This window comes from Patiria miniata, unplaced genomic scaffold (assembly GCF_015706575.1).
Source record: "Patiria miniata isolate m_02_andy unplaced genomic scaffold, ASM1570657v1 HiC_scaffold_22, whole genome shotgun sequence".
Taxonomy (NCBI): domain Eukaryota; kingdom Metazoa; phylum Echinodermata; class Asteroidea; order Valvatida; family Asterinidae; genus Patiria; species Patiria miniata.
The window spans coordinates 3,969,771-3,988,572 of NW_024037061.1; the positions used below are offsets into that span (position 1 = coordinate 3,969,771).

An 18,802-nucleotide genomic window follows, 5' to 3' on the forward strand; every position below is an offset into this window, starting at 1 on the left:
ATACTGAAGATGAGTACCAGTTTCAGTGTAGTCTTTATTCAAGGTGTAAATTTTTTAATCGTGCACATCCAGCTATGGATATAACCAGCAATAAGTGGTCTGGGTTCCTATCCTGCTGCTGCTTTAAGTCAAGGTTGCTTAACTTCAATAAAAAGCCACCTTCTCTTCCAATCTTAACTATTTTAAAGTTGCACTCCCAGTGCTAGTTTGCTAAGGCAAAGTAAAAAATAAATATATTTCTCATCCCCGCCCGCTTCCTTTTTGGAGGTCGCCTGGATTTTTTTATTATTTTTGAAAATGCAGTAAAAAAACACCAATAAGTCCACAAATTCATTGGAAAATAAATACCAATACCAATACAACTCTTAATGACACTGTAAATATGTTCAGTTCTCTTGTCCAACTTGTCTTTCATTTTAGAAGTGTCTTTGAACAGTGGAAACACCAACAGTTGCAGGAAATTTAAAAATGGCAGTCATCTTGAAAAAAATTAAAAAATAAAAAAATAAAAAGCCTCGCTTCCTTTTTTTTCAAAAACCCGGACGGGAAACTTCTTTTTTTTTTCGGCCTAAAATCGGAAATTTAAAAAAATCGGAGATTTTAAAATCCAATTACCAATATTTTTTTTTAAACCGAATAACTGTTATCAGATTTCAATGGAACTTTCCATTCAGCCCACAGTCATGCCAAAAAAATGTGACGCAACACAGTTTCCCAGAGCTGTAATGGTAAAAAAATACGGGTGGGAACTCTCTGAACAGTTAAATGGGCAGGCAATTCATGAAGCAAGAAGACCACTAACAAGTGAATGCAGTCACAATCAGAGACCATGGAGCACATTGGGGGATGTTCCAGTTGTTTCCTTTAGCCCATGTCACCAAAAATGGAATGTTTCGAATATCCGGTTTTTAAAATCCAAACCGAATAGTGGAATTCAAACCGAATATCAATCCCACCACTAGTTTAATCTTGAAAAAATAGATTCCTTTTCTAAATTGCTATTTTTCAAGCAATACAAAAGTAATGAAGTTTTAAACAAGAAATCGATTAAAAAAAATGGTACACATTTGCAAAAAACAATTTAATTATTGTTTAAATTTTGAATTATTGGTTATCAGAAAATAATTTCGTTTTCGTGGGGGAGGCTGGTTCCTGTCCCACAATTAGTATTGATAATGTACGAAACGGGAGCCAGTCTTATTGCAAAGTGGATCTGTTTGGGCCTAAAAGAAAAACCGTTGTTTTTGTTCAGAGGGTTACAGATGTCTGTAAAAGGGAAAAAAACAAGGTGTTTTGGGGGCTAGAATAAAACATACAAATTTAGAACTTATTAATACAAAAATACAACTTGCATGGGCAAAATTTGGCAAGTTGAGTTACATATTCAAGGACAGAAAAATACTGTAAAAGATGAAGCGTCAACTCTTCAACCAGTGCATCATCCCGGTTTTAACATATGGCGCTGAGACTTGGGCACCTTCAAAGAAATCAGAGCAAAAATTGCGAGTCACCGTACGGGCAATGGAAAGAATAATGATTGGGGTCACAAAGAGAGACAGAATAAGGAACGAAGATCATAGAAGAAAGACAGGGGTGCAAGACATAATAGTTGAGATCAAAAAGAAAAAGTGGAGTTGGGCAGGGCATGTAATGAGAAGAGACAACCACAGATGGACCCTGAAAGTAACGGATTGAACGCCATTATCATTGAAGAGGCGAAGAGGAAGACAGCCTAAGAGATGGCGAAATGAAATCTCTGACTTCATAGGGAAGAAATGGAAACAACTGGCAAGGGATCGAAAAGCATGGAAAGTTAGTGGAGAGGCCTTCATCCAGCAGTGGATTGAATTAGGCTAATGATGATGATGATGATGAATACAAAAATATGTAAACCAAACAGGTGTTTCAGAAATTGCAACTGTGCGGTATTGACATCAATTTCCTGTGAGGATAAAGTTATTACGACCAAAACCTTTCAATAAAATGATAATAGTGAGATTAACTTCCATATTGGAAACAGATGTCAACTTGCTTTGAAAAAGTACACTTTGGGTTTACACACTTTGGGGGAAATACTATGATTTTTGACAGAATTTCTTAACCGTAGTCACCACAAGAAACATTCATGTTAGAATTTTATCTTGGCATGCCACAAAAAAAATGATGAGAAATCAGCCGATATCCAGAAGCAGTGCGGATGGTATCTAGTATAATCTAGGCATCATTTATGCATGGCTAGGCATAAACAACACAGGGTGCAGCTTATACAACCTTGACACAAAGCATCCTCGAAAATCAACTGGCACAAAAATAGCATACAGCCTCAATCCTAAAATATCCCACAAAACGCCTGGTTGATTTTGGAAGGTTGAGGAAGATTAGGGTTATTAGCCCCGCCCGGCCCGTGGGTAACAACATGCGCACCTGACTTCAATGCCGCTTTTGCATATATTCCAGCTGCACACGTTGTACACACATGCACACGTCAGACTTTTGTGCGGCATGTCGGACAGTAACCACCACTGTGATTGGTCAACACATCATGGGGAGGAGCATAATGGATTAGTCTATTAGGAAGTTCCGTGGTCTCTTTTCTTTTCCATTTCTAGTCAACTCAGACACTTTCTCATACAGGACTGTCTCATTCTCTACGATGTCTTCGGGTTTTTCTCTACCTGCCGACGACTTGAGATAACTCGGTCATTTCCTAGGAGGTTTATGTAAGTTATCTCGGTCTCAGCCTGTGGTCTGAATTGATTTTGGTCGCCTCAGTGACGGTCTAAATAGGTTGATTTAGTTCCACACTGATTTAATACTCATAATCTCTGGATTTCCCCTTATAGTTTTAGGATACACATGTCCTCAATTAGTTACATTATTTCCTTTATTAAATTGCAGATACTAAAACATTTCTAAATCCACAATCTTTTCTGGTATACCTCAAACATTGTACCAAATGTCAGAGCCTACATACATCCACTTTATGAATACCAGTTAAAAATAATTTTTATTTTTTTTTCAATCTTTTGCCCTCTGACTTCATCTTTGTGATTCACTTGGTGATGTGTTAGAGATGCTATGTGTGCAGTACCTTAGTCACTGGGAGTGGAGGCCGTCTGGGGCTACTTCTTGGGGCCTTTGTGGGGTTTGGCGTAGATGGCGTCGATTCCCGCTGCTCCTTGAGGAACTTGATTAAAGTCCAAGTCTGCGTATTCGGGTTCCTCCGTGTCCTCATCTCGTGATGCTTGGTCTTGGAGTGATGATGCCATCTCTTGGGTATCGCCAACTGCGGGCTTGTCTGCAGATGGTTTGGGGTACCTCTTGATGTTTTTGTTCACCTGAGCATAGACTACCATTTCGTGGCTACCATGTCCGTTTGAAGACGCAGGCTCCGTGTTACGGGGAAGACTGACAAACCCAGGGCCGGTGCTGGTCTTGTTGGCCGGTGGCGTCATGGTGAAATGCTTCACCTCTCTGCTCCCGGTCTTGTCTGGAATGGCGTACAGGTCCCCCTCGCACTCTGTGGTCTCTTCAGGCAACATGTTGGTTCGGGTTGGTTGCCTTAGGTAATCTCTTGGAAGGTTTAAGTATGCCAAGTCAGTCTCCACTGAAGACCCAGCGGTGACTATGTCTTGCCTTGCAGATTCCTGCACGGGACTCCCAGTAACTACCTGTCTCGGTCTCCTGACATTCCTCTTGTTCCTGACCAAGAAGCAGACAAGGAGGAGGATGGTAACCAAAAGGAGAAGAATAGCCAGCGCTCCTCCAACGAGAACACCAATTGGCAATTTCTGAGATGTATCACCGTCCTGTTTGGGTTCATTTGAAGAAATTGTGGCCATGATGCTACTGCTAGTGGAACGTTGGTTGGGAGTATTCGCCCCAAAGTGAGTTTCTTCGGTTTCAGGGACATTTGGATCCTTGGTCTCCTGTATTGTTGCCGTGGCTGCAGATGATGTAGGGGATAGCACAGTTGTAACACTGAGAACTGTAAGGCGAGACCCATCGATGCTGATGGAAGAACCTTGAGGATAAATGGCTCTACAAGTTACATAAGAGTTATGAAAGTCAGTAGACACTGCAAGGATCTCCAGAGTATTCCCTATCATGTTAAATCGGCCATCAAAACTAGTCAGCATAACACCTTGATCTGTCACACCTGATTCATTAGTTTTATATATTCGCCATCTGTACTCTTCGCCTGTTGGAGGGGGTATCGCTTCTACATTACACGTGAACACTGCACTGTCTCCCTCATATACAGACTGAAAAGTTGGTGAGATGGAAACGTTCGTTGGTATCTGCAGAGGTGTAACTGAGCATCTTGGGCCAGTGTTAAAGTCTGGACCAGCCACGCAAACAAACTCCTTCATGTTGTCGGTTGCTTGCAGTACTCGATTAACTCTTGAAACGCGACCTTCTCGGACCTCACGGATTGAAGAGAGTGGATGATGGCCACTTGATGAATTAATGTACCAAGTTATAGCAGCTGATGGGTCAGTCTCTGCCAAGGTGCATGTAAATGAAACACTGTCACCCACTTTGTGGTTTGACGGACTGGTTACCATGCAAGAAGGAGGAGGTCGTGGGATTACTGTCAGTGTGGCTTTTGAAGAGTTTCTATTTGATTGGCTGTTCTGAAAATAGAATAATTGACACCAGTATTGTCCGCCATCTTGCAGCTGCACGTTTTGGATGTCAAGGTGAAACACCCTGGTTAGTATATCAAGCTCAACAGTCATACGATTCCTTAAACTAGGATCAACCTGGATACAACCAGAAACATATTGTTGTGATGGGTGACTAGTGGTAGATCTATACCAACGGAAACTTGGATAATGACAAAGAATCATGTATGCTGATCCGCAAGTAAATCTGACATGTTGCCCCTCATATACTGTCTGACTCCTTGGATGGCTTGTGAAACGCCCCTCAGCTGTATAGAGAAGCATCACAAGGACTAAACCAATTGGAGACATCATGCTGGCTAGCATCATTTTGCTGCTGATTGCGTGTGGAAATGGTATGTCCTCACACAATTCTGATGAGGTCAGATGCACAGGAAAACAAGTTCAGTAGAACAAAGAACAACGGTGGTTTCACATCAAGCTTGGCAGGTTGAAGGCTCGTACATCACTGAGGACAGCATCCACCTTGAACTGCAGGTAAAATGATTGGTTTCAGCTTCTCAGTCCTTATTGCATAGCCCCACTCAAGATGTACTATCCACTATGATTAGCCATGGAGTTTTGAAGCTCTTGAAGAAGACACAAAGTCTAAATAGCCAGTTTTTTTTCAATCGTCTGCTTCCTTGTCTCTGCCCCTCCCATCATATCCAGGGTGTAATATTTTTATCCAATCAGACATCACAACACATCCACAATCACGGAAGTGGTTGACTATTAATTAAAAAAATTACCTTTTATGGGGCATTAAAAACCAGTGTATTTTAAGACAAAGGAAAGTGATGTCATTAACAACTTCGACTTCCTCTTACATTTTTAAAAGAAAATATTTTGAGAGAAAGGGAAGTAATGTTAGAAAACGACAATGATTTCCTCTTTTTACGTAAGTCAAGGATTTTCTCAAACTGAGTAGACTCGTTAAATTGATCAGAAAAAAAGTAATTATTTTATTCCTTTTAAATTCTTCTAAACTAAGGCTTAATATGTTCACTTGAACAAAACTTTGTTATTTTGTGCTTCCTGCCACAATGAGCTTCCCTTTGATTTGTTGCAAATAATAGAGTTTGAAACCAGCCTCATAAAATCCTGTAACTGTTATTTTGTTCACTCTATTTATGATGCGGTGATAAGACATTTCTATTCCTAACTTATCATTCATTTTCTTATGGAGGAGAAGTAACTGATCACTAATTGGCCTTATGCTACATTTTGTCGGATAGATATTTCATCAATAATATTTCATGACATTTTCCCCATTAAATACAGATTGCACCACATAGCATCCAGAATCCAACATTTTCCGGGACCCTTAAGTGGGCCACGGACCCCACGCCGTAAGGGTTTCGCACTCCGCACTGGCCGCATAAATTTTTGGTAAATCTGGGGTGGGGGTTGCCCCCCCCCCCTAGATTTACCCAAGTGCCCCTCTTGCGGACATAAATGTCCCCCTTCAAGCATCAATGTGCACCCCTTGAGATTATAACAAAACTGGCCCTGAAATTTCGGATAATTTATTTTCAGTAACCATTTCCCAAAATGTCTATTGGGGAGTTCCGTGCTCTTCTTTTCCATGTCTAGTCTACTCAAGCACCTCATACAGGACTGTCTCATTCTCTGAGATGTTTCGGGTTTTTCTCTACCTGCCGACGACTTGAGATAACTCGGTCATTTCCTGGGAGGTTTTTGTAAGTTACCTCAGTCTCGGCCTGTGGTCTGAATTGATTTTGGTCGCCTCAATGACAGTCTAAATAGGTTGATTCAGTTCCTCACTCAGGCCCGTAGGAAGCTAAAATTTATTGGTCAGGCTCATCTCAGGGCAGGGAGCTCAGTTGATGCGAGCGCGTAGCGCGAAGCCCTAACGGCGTGGGGTTCGGAGCCCGCTTAAGGGCCCCGAACAATTTTGGATTCCAGACGCTCTGTGGTGCGATCTGAGGCAATTTCTGACCACTTTAACCTTTTTTTGAGCTATCATCATTTAAACATCATTTTCAAGTTTGAAGTCAATTATCTTTTTATATATATATTTTTTTTGCGTGAGAAATCCCATGTCGGCGTTAAAGCATGAGAATAACCTGAAATAATCTTACGCTCAATGTGTTAGAGTTGGCAGGCCTGCAGAGGCAGATCCAGGATTTGACCCAATCCCTCTCAAATGTAACCAAAAGCCACTCCCCCCCCCCAACACTATGCATGTATCTATGCATGCATATTATCTTCGTAATTTGTACAAGACACATTTTGGAGCACTGCACATCTGCAAGTTTAACCAGTATATGTCACTTGATGAACTTTACATAGGATTCGTCAAAATTTAGCCTATCGTAGTGAAAAGTTTTGGACATTTGCTCATCGCAAAACTTTTTTTGGATCTAGATACTCTGTAGTGCAATCTGAGGCATTTTCTGGCCACTTTCCCCTGACTTTGAAATGTATTCGTGTTTTAGTGGGTGGGTCATCAAAGATGATAAATTACATCACAAGCATCACATCAAAACTGTAGCTTGACTCTCTTTCTAGATTTGTGCTCTTTAGCTTGATCCATGATTGTGTTTACAGGGAAAGGGCGTAATCATAAATGTCGCCATGCACTACACGTTAAGTTAAATGGAATTTAACCATGAATTTTAGTTTTCCTCAGACTTGTACTTGTGTTTTTCTTAAAAAGAAGAGGTTTTGTAGCTGAGAAAATAGCAAGGAAGAACCGGTATTGTGCAAGCAAAATTCAGGGAATAATCCGTTGATACTAATATCTTGTTGGAAAATTCCAAAATCATTTCAAGAAAGTTGCCGCCGTGAATCAGAGTTTATGAAGGGACGGAAAGTGGGATTTGCTATCAGCATCAACAGGGCCGTTCCTCATTATTTACCTTTTATGGGATGTGAATCAAATTGGAAGACGAGAGGCTCTGCCGGCTGATGTATTTTTTAGAAATTTAATTCACCGGTATGGATACAGTGTATACGTACATGATTGAACTGCCGAGCGTATTTGTTAAGTTTTTTTTTTCTAAAAAAAATACATCAGCTCGCAGAGTCTCTCATCCTCCAATTGATTCACATCCCATCAGGTAAAGAATGACGAACGGTCTTGTTGATAGCAAATCCCACTTTCCGTTCCTTCATAAACTCTGATTCACAGCGGTAATTACTTTCTTTAAATGATTTTGGAATTTTCCAACAAGATATTAACTTTAACGGATTATTTCCTGAATTTTGCTTGCACAAAACCGGTTCTTCCTTGCTATTTTCTCATTTAGAAAACCACTTCTTTTTAAGAAAACACAAGTACTAATCTGAGGACAACTAAAATTCATGGTGGCGGCTAATCGCCATTCCGTTTAACTTAACATGTAGGCCTAGTGGCGACATGTATGATTACGCCCTTTCCCTTTAAACACACACACAAAACAAAACAAAACACAAAAACAACACAAGAAAAAATTGGGGGAGGGCAACGGGGGCCATGCCCCCCCCCCCCCCAAAAAAAATGGAAGCCATTTTTTTTTTTCAGTTTCGTCGCAATAGAGGCAGGTACTGCATACACCACCATCTTTTTCTTTAAAAAAAATTGTTAAAGTGGTCAGAAATTGCCTCAGATCGCACCACAGAGCATCTAGAAACCAAAAAAAGAAAAATCCAGCCTTGGGGCCATGCAAGGCCTTGTATACATTAAAAAGAAAGATATGCCTGTCATTATTGGTACGGCCATAGCCGTACCTGCCGTACCGCTTCCTACGGCCTTGTCCTCACTGATTTAATACGCATAATCTCTGGATTTCCCCTTTCAGTTTTAGGATACACATGTCCTCAATTAATTACATCATTTCCTTTATTAAATTGCAGATACTAAAACATTTCTCAATCCACATTCATTTCTGGTGTACCTCAAACATTCTACCAAATGTCAGAGCCTACAGTACCGATCATTGTAAACCTACCACCGGTTAACGGTAACCAATGGTTACCTATAATCCTCCCGATAATCTCGTTGCGTTTGGACGAAAGGCCGCAAAACGGCATGCTTATCCGATTGGTAAACAGTCTGCCGTCAGGCTAAGGTTGTAAACTTCCTGCCTTCGTTCATGGATTCTATAAACAACGTTCCCTCCTGCAGCAGCCTACACATCGTTTTATTGTTCCAGTACACGCACTTGTGGTTAGATAATGCAGTCGTAAAATCCTTGAGTCAATTATCTGCTATCGTGTATCAACTTTTGACCACGATCTTTCCAGCTGCAAGAAGGCATGCTGACCGATGTATGGTGCAAGTACCTCCAAGGCCGCTTATCATCAAAGATATATACAATGTATAAGTTTTGAAGTTCGCCTGTCAATCATCGTCTCGAAATGGCTTTCCAGACAAGAATATATAGGACACTATTTTATTCCCCGGCTGTAATCGGGGAACATGTATAAAAATGTGCTTGGTCGTTTTTTTAAAGTAAAACAACGACAAACACCTACACGAACTCTCCGTTAAATATCCTGTGGATTTCTGGGAAACATTTAATACGAACTATGCTTAGTTTCTTAACAAATAATATCAAGGTAACCAGCATCCCTTGGACCATTAACTGAACGTCAAAGAATATTTTTAATATATATTCTAGACAAATTTGTCTGGTCCTCTCGATTTTTGAAACAAAACAATTCCCTACATCCCATCCCATTAAATTCTGAACTCCTCGTTAAATCCTGCGAATTCGTGATTTTATTTAATATGAATTGTTCTAAAGTTTTTCTTATTTTTAAAGGAATGAGGGTCAAGATTACCAACAGCCCTTGGTCTTTTAATCGAACAATCAAATATATTCTAAAGTACATTCTAGGGTATCATTAAAACAAAATAATAGGCCGTGCGCTGTTGTTGTTGTAATGTTCTTTTTTAATAAACGAAGAAAATCGTCATTCCCATTTAGGCCAAAAAATACTTCTGCTTCTGATGACATGCTTTTCCAAAATAGGGTCGGTCGGTCGGAATATTTGTTTTGCCTTTTTTTTTAATGCTGATTGAATGGGGTATTCAATTATATGCGGAGTTTTAGACTGAACTTTTTCCATTGCACTACGAAAGCTACACAAAAAATGCCACAAAAAGTTAACGCTAGTCAAGACTGGAAACTGGCCAAAACTCCGTAATTCATGAGTGAATGCATGTGTGGCCAGCGGGCGACAGACCTCGTTTTTACTGTGGACAATTTTGGGGAAACACGCTGGATCGTATCACTCCAAGTAAGAGTAGTGCCATCTCAAAATGAACGCTTGAACACGGAAAATACATACACAGACAAGATAGATCAAGCTCTGTGAATAAACTTGCTAAAATGTTCCTTCTCCATTGGTGTTTTCTTGGCATTTTTACGACGTCGAATCCGACTGACCAGTAAACAGTGCACCGCGTGGGCCTGCCATGCTAGCGCTCTGCGCTATAGCGAATAGCTACCGTACGTGTACATGCACAGACTGGTTTATACCGCACTTTTTTGTCTTATTTTCTATAGCCTCGGAGAGAGCGAGAGAGAGCGAGAGAGAGCGAGACACCGAATACATTCAAGGGGTTAATTTAATATAATTTGTCTGGTTCTAAATTTCTTGATTGTTACAATAAAAATGCGATTTCCAGAATAACTCAAAAGTCCTAGCCCATTAAATTCCGAACTCTTCGCTAAATCTCCTGTTGATTCCTGTAGACAATTTAATACGAATTATGATACTTAGATTTTGTTATTTTCAGGAATAACATCACGATTATTATCAGCAGCCCTTGGACTTTTATACTGAACGTCAAAGTATATTTACACAATAAAACTATTAAAAGGCCATGCCATTTTATTTTAGAGAGAGACGCCGAATACAACCAAGTGGTTAATTTAATACGGTCTGATTCGCTTGATTTTAAAATAAAACGATTTCCAACGTCCTAGCCCATTAAATTATGAACTCTCAGTTAAATCTTCTGTGAACTCCTGGGGAAACGTAAATACGAATTATGCTTATTTTTTTTTATTTCAAAGGAATAAGATCAAGATTATCAACAGCCCTTGGACTTTTATATTGAACGTCAAAATACATTCTAGAGTAACATCTAGCCTTCACGGAATAATGTAGGCGGGGTGGGTTTTTTTTGGGGGGGGGGGAGGCGATGGGGGTTTAAATGAAGAAGAAAGTCTTGCCCCGAAATAAACACATGGAGGGCCCTGCATTTAATGAATTATTTTGGGACTTGGAATATCCCTACCCGACTCGTTATTTTTTCATGTGCATATTCACAAAAGGGGCCCGTGTGAAATTTCAGTTTACCTCATTTTCTGTTTGAAGTTTTTATGGTCTTTGAAAAAAATGCCCAAATAAAATCTTTAAAAAACCTTCCCAGCAGAATGATTGATGGCCGCATTGATCAAATTGATACAACACATCTGTTGCTCGTTATATACAAAGGATCAGTTTTGCATCAGCTAAAGGCGCCGCCGAACTTTGAGGACGGTGTCCCATGAACAGTCTCAGCCAATTAAATGAGCCGGTCCCGGCAAATAAATACGCCATTGGTTGCTTTCTCCACGGACTATTTATGCTTTCATGAATATGACGCGCCTTCCGCACTCAAACGGATATTGATGGCCAATGGCTGGAATTCCTTGCTAGGCTGAGCCGCAGGTGCAGCATGCCCACTGTCATGTCACCGCGAACCTGGTTGCCTAGAGATACTGTTGCTAGGGAGGCTCCCCTGTGATGTCCCAGACTGCCGGTTGCGTAGCCAGAAAATCTTGCATGGGAGAGAGCGGGTGTGACTATTTTCTCGAATGCTGACGCTTTGGGGACATTTGTGAAGGCAACAACCCCAAAAAAGTCCTGCTTCCGATTTATATGCCATTCAAAAATAAGGTTGATCGGTAGGGAATTTATTTTTTTTTGCCATTTTTATTATGGAGGGCCAGTGTTTCCCCTGCCCATTCTTTTGTGAGGTGGCCCGCCTCGGGACTTTTTGAGGCCGCCTCGGCCTTTTTTGGCCAATGTTGCCGCCTCACGGGTACGAAAAAGGAATAAAAAAATATTATAATCAAACCTGTGCATTTTATGTGTGTGTCTTTGTATTTCACCTTCGAATTCTCCGGACTAATGTTAGTGTTCTTTGAGATCGTCATTCGTACCGTAAACCATGGAGAAATTTCTCCATGCGTAAACGAAGTCGATGTACCTGCAATTCTCTAGCTACTATGGAGCCTTTTCAACGTCCGTGTACGTGTGTATATTACTGGTCGAGTCTGGGTGCATGTCGACTCGAGATTTTCGACTGAGTGACGAAGTGACAATGATCCCATTTATGGATACACTGCGCAATCCTAAAATGAACGCATAGTCCCAGAATGCTGCGCACGTTCCGGCTGATTCGCAGTGAGCTCCTCATGTGCAATTGGGCAAGTGATGCGACGATCGTTGGTTGCACAGCACGCGTGCGTACATTATGTATGACCTGGTACCCTGCTCAGCCTGCCAAGCGATCGGTGAATGCAATTTGTTCGTTTTATTTCTCCATGGTTTTCCGAAGGCTACAAAACGGTACCAAGTAACGGTTTTCCAATCAAAAATCCTCAAAATACATGCATAAGAAGTCCACGAAAGGGGGTTTATTCGGAAGCTTGGACTTTCAGGAGAACACGAAAGTTGTTTTTTTTGTCAAAAAAAATAATGCCGGCCCGTTCCGGCAGCCGATGTTATCGGCATGCCGCAACGCGTGATTACGCGTACACGTGCATGTTCCGTGTTGCCGCGTTGTGTGTACCGTGAATGGAGCTGTATTTTACCCGTGTGTTACGGCGGGCTGTGTGGTCGCATTGCGGTGTGGGCCCAGAGTCAGATATGTCTGTCCGTACAATCGTGCCGCGCGGTGTTAGTGTTACGGGGGGAAAAATCATAACTTTTCTGTAACGAGTGATAAAAAGCCTGATTAAACATTTTGATGGATTCGAAAATTTAGAGGTGTTAAAATAATAATAATATTTTGACACTAAAAATTTCAGCATGTTTTCAATTTCATTGAATTTTTTTATTTTAACTATTATTTCTCCAGAATGCAAGCTCAAATGAAACTAATTTAAACGTTAGTGATTTTGTCGTGTGATTCTCTTTCCAATTATACCAAATTTTCCAGGGTTGTAAAAAAAATCCAAAAAGTGCTCAACTCCCTGGTGGTAGGCCTACATTTTCACAAATAAATAGGGGCCTATGTAGGATTTTTTGAAAAAAACTTCAATAATTTATATCAATATTTTATTCACATATACTGCCCAAAAAAGTAAGAAGAAAGTGACCTTAAATGCCTCACATTGCACCACAGAGCGTCTAGAACGCAAAATTTTTCGGGGCCCTTAAGCGGGCCCCGAACCCCACGCCGCAAAGGCTTCGCGCTTCGCGCTCGCGGGGTCTGTTTTCGACCAAATTTATTTTACCACCTCACACCTTCCACCAACCCAGAGGAAAACACTGATGGAGGCGTCTGCGCGTAATCAAGGGTAAAAGGTAGGAATTAATGGTTCTAGGGTGTTTTTTTCTTCATTTTTTTCCCATAAAAAATAGGGTAGGTAGGGGCCGTCAAAATAGGGTAAGTCGCGAAACGGGAAGCAGAACTCTATTTTGGGCCTAAGATGTGGCTTCTATTTCGTCAAATAAAAAGACCACAAAATAATGGGGCCGTATCATAAGTCCGACGCCTCATAGGTCCGACGCCTCATAAGTCCGAAATTTCGGACTTTTGAGGCGTCGGACTTATGAGGCCTAAAATGTATTTATTCCGCTTCATAGGTCCGACGCCTCATAAGTCCGACGCCTCATAAGTCCGACAAATTAAACGCCTCGTTATTCCGTTGTCGGACTTATGAGGCGTCGGACTTATGAGCGGACCCAAAAATAATAGGCCATGCCCATTTATTCACCCGACCTCAGAGAGAGAGACGCCGAATACATTTAAGGAGTTAATTTAATACAATTTGTCTGATTCTCTTTTTTTTTTTAAATGAAACGATTTCACCACATCTTAGCCCATTAAATTCTGAACTGTCAGTTCAATCTCCTGTGAATTCCTGGGGAAAATTTTATACGAATTATGCTTAGTTTTTATTATTTTTAAAGGAATAAAATCAAGATTATCAACACTGAACAGCCCTTGAACTTTTATTAATACTGAACGTGAAAAATATATTCAAGAGTAACATCTACACAAAATAATGTAGGCAATGTTATGGGTTTTTTTAAACGAAGAATAATATCAAAAAAGACATGGAGGTCTCTCTGCATTTAATGACTCATTTTGGGACTTGGAATATCCCTATCCGACTCGTTATTTTGCCATGTGCATATTCACAAAACCGGCCTGGGTGAAATTTCAGTTTCCCTCATTTTTTTTTTCCAAAGTTTTCATGGCCTTTGAAAAAATGCCCAGATAAAATATAACAAAAAAAACCCTTCCCCGCAGAATGATTGATAGCCGCATTGTTCAAATTGATACAACACATATTCGTTGTTGCTACAAAGATCTATTTGGCATCATTTAAAAGGCGCCGCCGAACTTTGAGGACGGTGTCTGATGAACAGTCTCAGCCAATTAAATGAGCCGGTCCCGGCAAATAAATACGCCATTGGTTGCTTTCTTCACGGACCATTTATGCGTTCATGAATATGACACGCCTTCCACACTCAAATGGATATTGATGGCCAATGGCTGGAATTCCTTGCTAGGCTGAGCCGCAGGTGCAGCAAAACTGTCACATTCCAACCTGGTTGCCTAGAGATACTGTTGCTAGGGAGGCTCCCCTGTGATGTCCCAGACTGCCGGTTGCGTAGCCAGAAAATCTTGCATGTGAGAGAGGGTGTGACTATTTTCTCGAATGCTGACGCTTTGGGGACATTTGTGAAGGCAACAAACAAAAAAGTTCTGCTTCCGATTATTTTTTCATGGCGTTCAAAAATATGGTAGGTAGGGAATGTATTTTAAATTTTTTTTGACATTTTTTTTTGGTAGGATCATTATGGAGACGTATGCGGCACAAGGTAGACATTGATGGTATTGGGTGTTTTGTTCTCATTTTCCCATATAAAAATAGGGCAGGTAGGGAACCGGAAGCAGAACTTTCTTTTGGCCTAAGATGCGGCTTCTATTTCGTTTAATAATTTTTTTAAAGATAATCTGAGCTTGAACGTTACGTACAAAATACAAATAAACGATCTTCCTCAGGCCTGGAAAATGTCTTTCTTGAAGAGACATTTTTGAAGTGACAGTGACACTATATTTGACAACACTAGCAGAAGATTGAGTTCTTCTTTATTTGTATTTCGCCTCTGGAAATGTTTTTTTCCTAACATTTTCGTATCCCCCCCCAAAAAAAATACCCAGGCGGCCTCTCAAAGAAAGAAGCCTGATTCCCCCCCCCCCCCAAGCATGATACTATATAGGTCGTTTTTTAGACCGCTCTTTGGATACGTACGTACTATACAGTCTATACTGTAGAACGTTTTCGTGAAATGTTCTGAAAACCGGTATCCACTCATCATACTCATACTGTAGTGTAGCGGCCTGTTGGTACATGTATGAGTGCAGAATTACTCCAGGTAACAATGTTATTATCTCGCAGTGTTTGCTAAGGATTAAGCGCAGATAAGAAGCGTTCGCCGACCTCATAAAAACGAACTACCGCCACGAGATCTGCCTGTGGTTCAATGGTAAACACAACAACGTGTACTGCAGCAATAAAACGATATCGACTTGCCGCTTGACTGCAGGATCGTTTGTGGTTTTTTAATCCCCGCTAATCTGCCTTCCGTAGTGGGCAGAGCTGAAACACTTTGACGAAGAACGTATTTACCGTATACCAGGAATTGTTTACTCTGATCGGTACTGTACATACATCCACTTTATGAAAACCAGTTAATAATAATTTTTTTTAAATTTTTTTTAAAATCTTTTGCCCTCTGACTTCATCGTTGTGATTCACTTTGTGATGTGTTAGAGATGCTATGTTTACAGTACCTTAGTCACTGGGAGTGGAGGCTGTCTTGGGCTACTTCTTGGGGCCTTTGTGGGGTTTGGCGTAGATGGCGTCAACTCCCGGTGCTCCTTGAGGAACTTGATTAAAGTCCAAGTCTGCGTATTCGGGTTCCTCCATGTCCTCACCTTGGGATGCTTGGTCTTGGAGTGATGATGCCATTTCTTGGGTATCGCCAACTGCGGGCTTGTCTGCAGTGGGTTTGGGGTACCTCTTGATGTTCTTGTTCACCTGAGCATAGACTACCATTTCGTGGCCGTTTGAAGACGCAGGGTCCAAGTTACGGGGAAGACTGACAAACCTGCGGCTGGTGCTGGTCTTGTTGGCCGGTGGCGTCATGGTGAAATGCTTCACCTCTCTGCTGCCGCTCTTGTCTGGAATGGCGTACAGGTCTGTCTCGCACTCTGTGGTCTCTTCAGACGACATGTTGGTTCGGGTTGGGTGACTTTGGTCATCTCTTGGAAGGTATAAGTATGTCAAGTCAGTCTCCACTGAAGACCTAGCGGTGACTGTGTCTTGCCTTGCAGATTCCTGCACGGGACTCCCAGCCACGACCTGTCTCGGTCTCCTGACATTCCTCTTGTTCCTGACCAAGAAGCAGACGAGGAGGATGATGGTAACCAGTAGGAGAAGAATAGCCAGCGCTCCTCCAACGAGAACACCAATTGGTAATTTCTGAGATGTATCACCGTCCTGTTTGGGTTCATTTGAAGAAATGGTGGTCATGATGCTACTGCTAGTGGAATGTTGATTGGGAGTTTTCTCCCCAAAATGAGTTTCTTCGGTTTCAGGTACACTTGGAGCTTTTGTCTCCTGCACTATTGCCGTGGCTGCAGATGACAGCACAGTTGTAACACTGAGAACTGTAAGGACAGATCTGTAGATGCTGTTCGCAGAACCTTGAGGATAAACGGCTTTACAAGTTACATTAGAGTTATTAAAGTCGGCAGACACTGCAAGGATCTCCAGAGTATTCCCCATCATGTTATATCGGCCATCAAAACTAGTCAGTGTAGCTCCTTGAACTCTCACCTCTGATCCATCAGTTTTACAAATTCGCCATCTGTACTTTTCAACTATCAGTGGGGGTATCGCTTCTACATTACATGTGAACACTGCACTTTCTCCCTCATATACATATTCAAAAGTTGGTGAGATGGAGACCTTCGGTGGTATCTGCAGAGGTGTAACTGAGCATGTTGGGCCAGTGTTCAAGTCTGGACCAGCCACGCAGACAAACTCCTTCATGTTGTCAGTTGCTTGCAGTACTCGATTAACTCTTGAAACGCGACCTTCTCGGGCTTCCTGGATAGAAGTGAGTGGACGATGGCCACTTGATGAATTAATATACCAAGTTATAGCAGCTGATGGGTCGATCCCTTCCAAGGTGCAAGTAAATGAAACATTGTCACCCACTCTTGGGTTTGACGGACTTGTTACCATGCAAGAAGGAGATCGTGGGATTACTGTCAGTGTGGCTTTTAAAGAGTTTATATGTGGGTAGATGTTCTGATCATAGAATAATTGACACCAGTATCGTCCACCATCTTGAAGCTGCACATTTTGGATGTCAAGGTGAAACATCCTGGTTTGTATATCAAGGTCAACAGTTATACGATTCCTTAAAATATGATTGACCTGGTAACAACCAGAAACATTTTGTTGTGATGGGTGACTAGTGGTAGATCTATACCAACGGAAACTTGGATAAAGACATTGAGTCATGTATGCAGATCCACAAGTAAATCTGACATTGTCCCCCTCATATACTGCACGACTTCTGGGATTGCTTGTGAAATCCCCCTCAGCTGTATAGAGAAGCATCACAAAGACTAAACCAATTGAAGACATCATGTTGGGTAGCATCATTTCACTGCTGATTGCGTGTGGAAATGGTGTGTCCTCACACAAGTCTGAAGAGATCAGATGCACAGGAAAACAAGTTCAGTAGAACAAAGAACAACGGTGGTTTCACATCAAGCTTGGCAGGTTGAAGGCTCGTACATCACTGAGGACAGCATCCACCTTACGCTGCAGGTAAAGTGATTGGTTTCAGCTCCACAGTCCTTAATGCATAGCCCCATTGAAGATGTACTATCCACTACGATTAGCCATGTAGTTTTGAAGCCCTTGATGAAGACACAACTTTTAAATATCAATTTTTTTTTCAATCGTCTGCTTCCTTGTCTCGACCCCTCCCATCATATCCAGGGTGTAATATTTGTATCCAATCAGACATCACAACACATCCACAATCACGGAAGTGGTTGACTATTAATTAAAAAAATGACCTTTTATGGGGCATTAAAAACCAGTGTATTTCTACAAAAAGGAAAGTGATGTCATTAACAACTTTGATTTCCTCTTACATTTTCAAAAGAAAATATTTTGAGACAAAGGGAAGTAATGTCAGAAAACAACACTGATTTCCTCTGTTTAATTATTGAAGGAATCTTTTAAACTGATTAGACTTGTTAAATTGATCAGAAAAAAAAGTATCTTTTAAATACTTCTAAACAAAGGCCGAGTATCTTTACTTGAACAAAATATCCTTCAAACTTTGTAATTTTTTAGTTTCTGCTTCCTGCTACAATGAGCTTCCCTTTGCTTCGTCGCAAATATCAGAGTTTAAAACCAGCGCCTCATAAAATCCTGTAACTGTTATTTTGTTCACTCTATTTATAATGAGGTGATAAGACATTTCTATTCATAACTTATTATTCATATTCTTATGGAGGAGAAGTAACTGATTATTTATTGCCCTTATGCTACATTTTCTCGGATGGATTTTCTCATAAATAATATTTCATGACATTTTCCCCATTAAATACAGATTGCACCACATGGCATCCAGAATCCAACATTTTCCAGGGCCCTTAAGTGGGCCAGGGACCCCACGCCGTAAGGGTTTTGCACTCTGCACTGGCCGCATTAATTTTGTTCTTTAGAAAATCCAGCACCCCCTGGCAAAATTGGGATTATGTTTGAGATACTGGAAGATCTGACATTCAGCTAGATACAGAAACACTACAAAGACCAAAGCAACCAGACATGTCATGTTGGACGACATTATTTGTCTGC

At 41.1% G+C, this 18,802-nt stretch overlaps 2 protein-coding genes across 2 annotated transcripts; both read right to left on the minus strand.

Annotated features, from left to right (window-relative positions):
- Nucleotides 1-3,122: 3,122 nt before the first annotated feature.
- On the minus strand, nucleotides 3,123-5,646 carry LOC119730640. Its single transcript, XM_038203630.1, has one exon. It carries the CDS (start codon nucleotides 4,995-4,997, stop codon nucleotides 3,123-3,125), a length of 1,875 nt encoding a protein of 624 aa, XP_038059558.1. The 5' UTR covers nucleotides 4,998-5,646.
- A 10,090-nt stretch (nucleotides 5,647-15,736) lies between these two features.
- LOC119730641 lies at nucleotides 15,737-18,210 on the minus strand. Its single transcript, XM_038203631.1, has one exon. The coding sequence runs from the start codon at nucleotides 17,588-17,590 to the stop codon at nucleotides 15,737-15,739; it is 1,854 nt and encodes a 617-aa protein (XP_038059559.1). The 5' UTR covers nucleotides 17,591-18,210.
- Between the last annotated feature and the right edge of the window lie 592 nt (nucleotides 18,211-18,802).

What these genes read in the sequence shown, in the direction of transcription:
- LOC119730640 (XM_038203630.1), bottom strand. Translation starts at nt 4,997, where the DNA reads ATGATGCTAGCCAGCATGATGTCTCCAATTGGTTTAGTCCTTGTGATG.
- LOC119730641 (XM_038203631.1), bottom strand. Translation starts at nt 17,590, where the DNA reads ATGATGCTACCCAACATGATGTCTTCAATTGGTTTAGTCTTTGTGATG.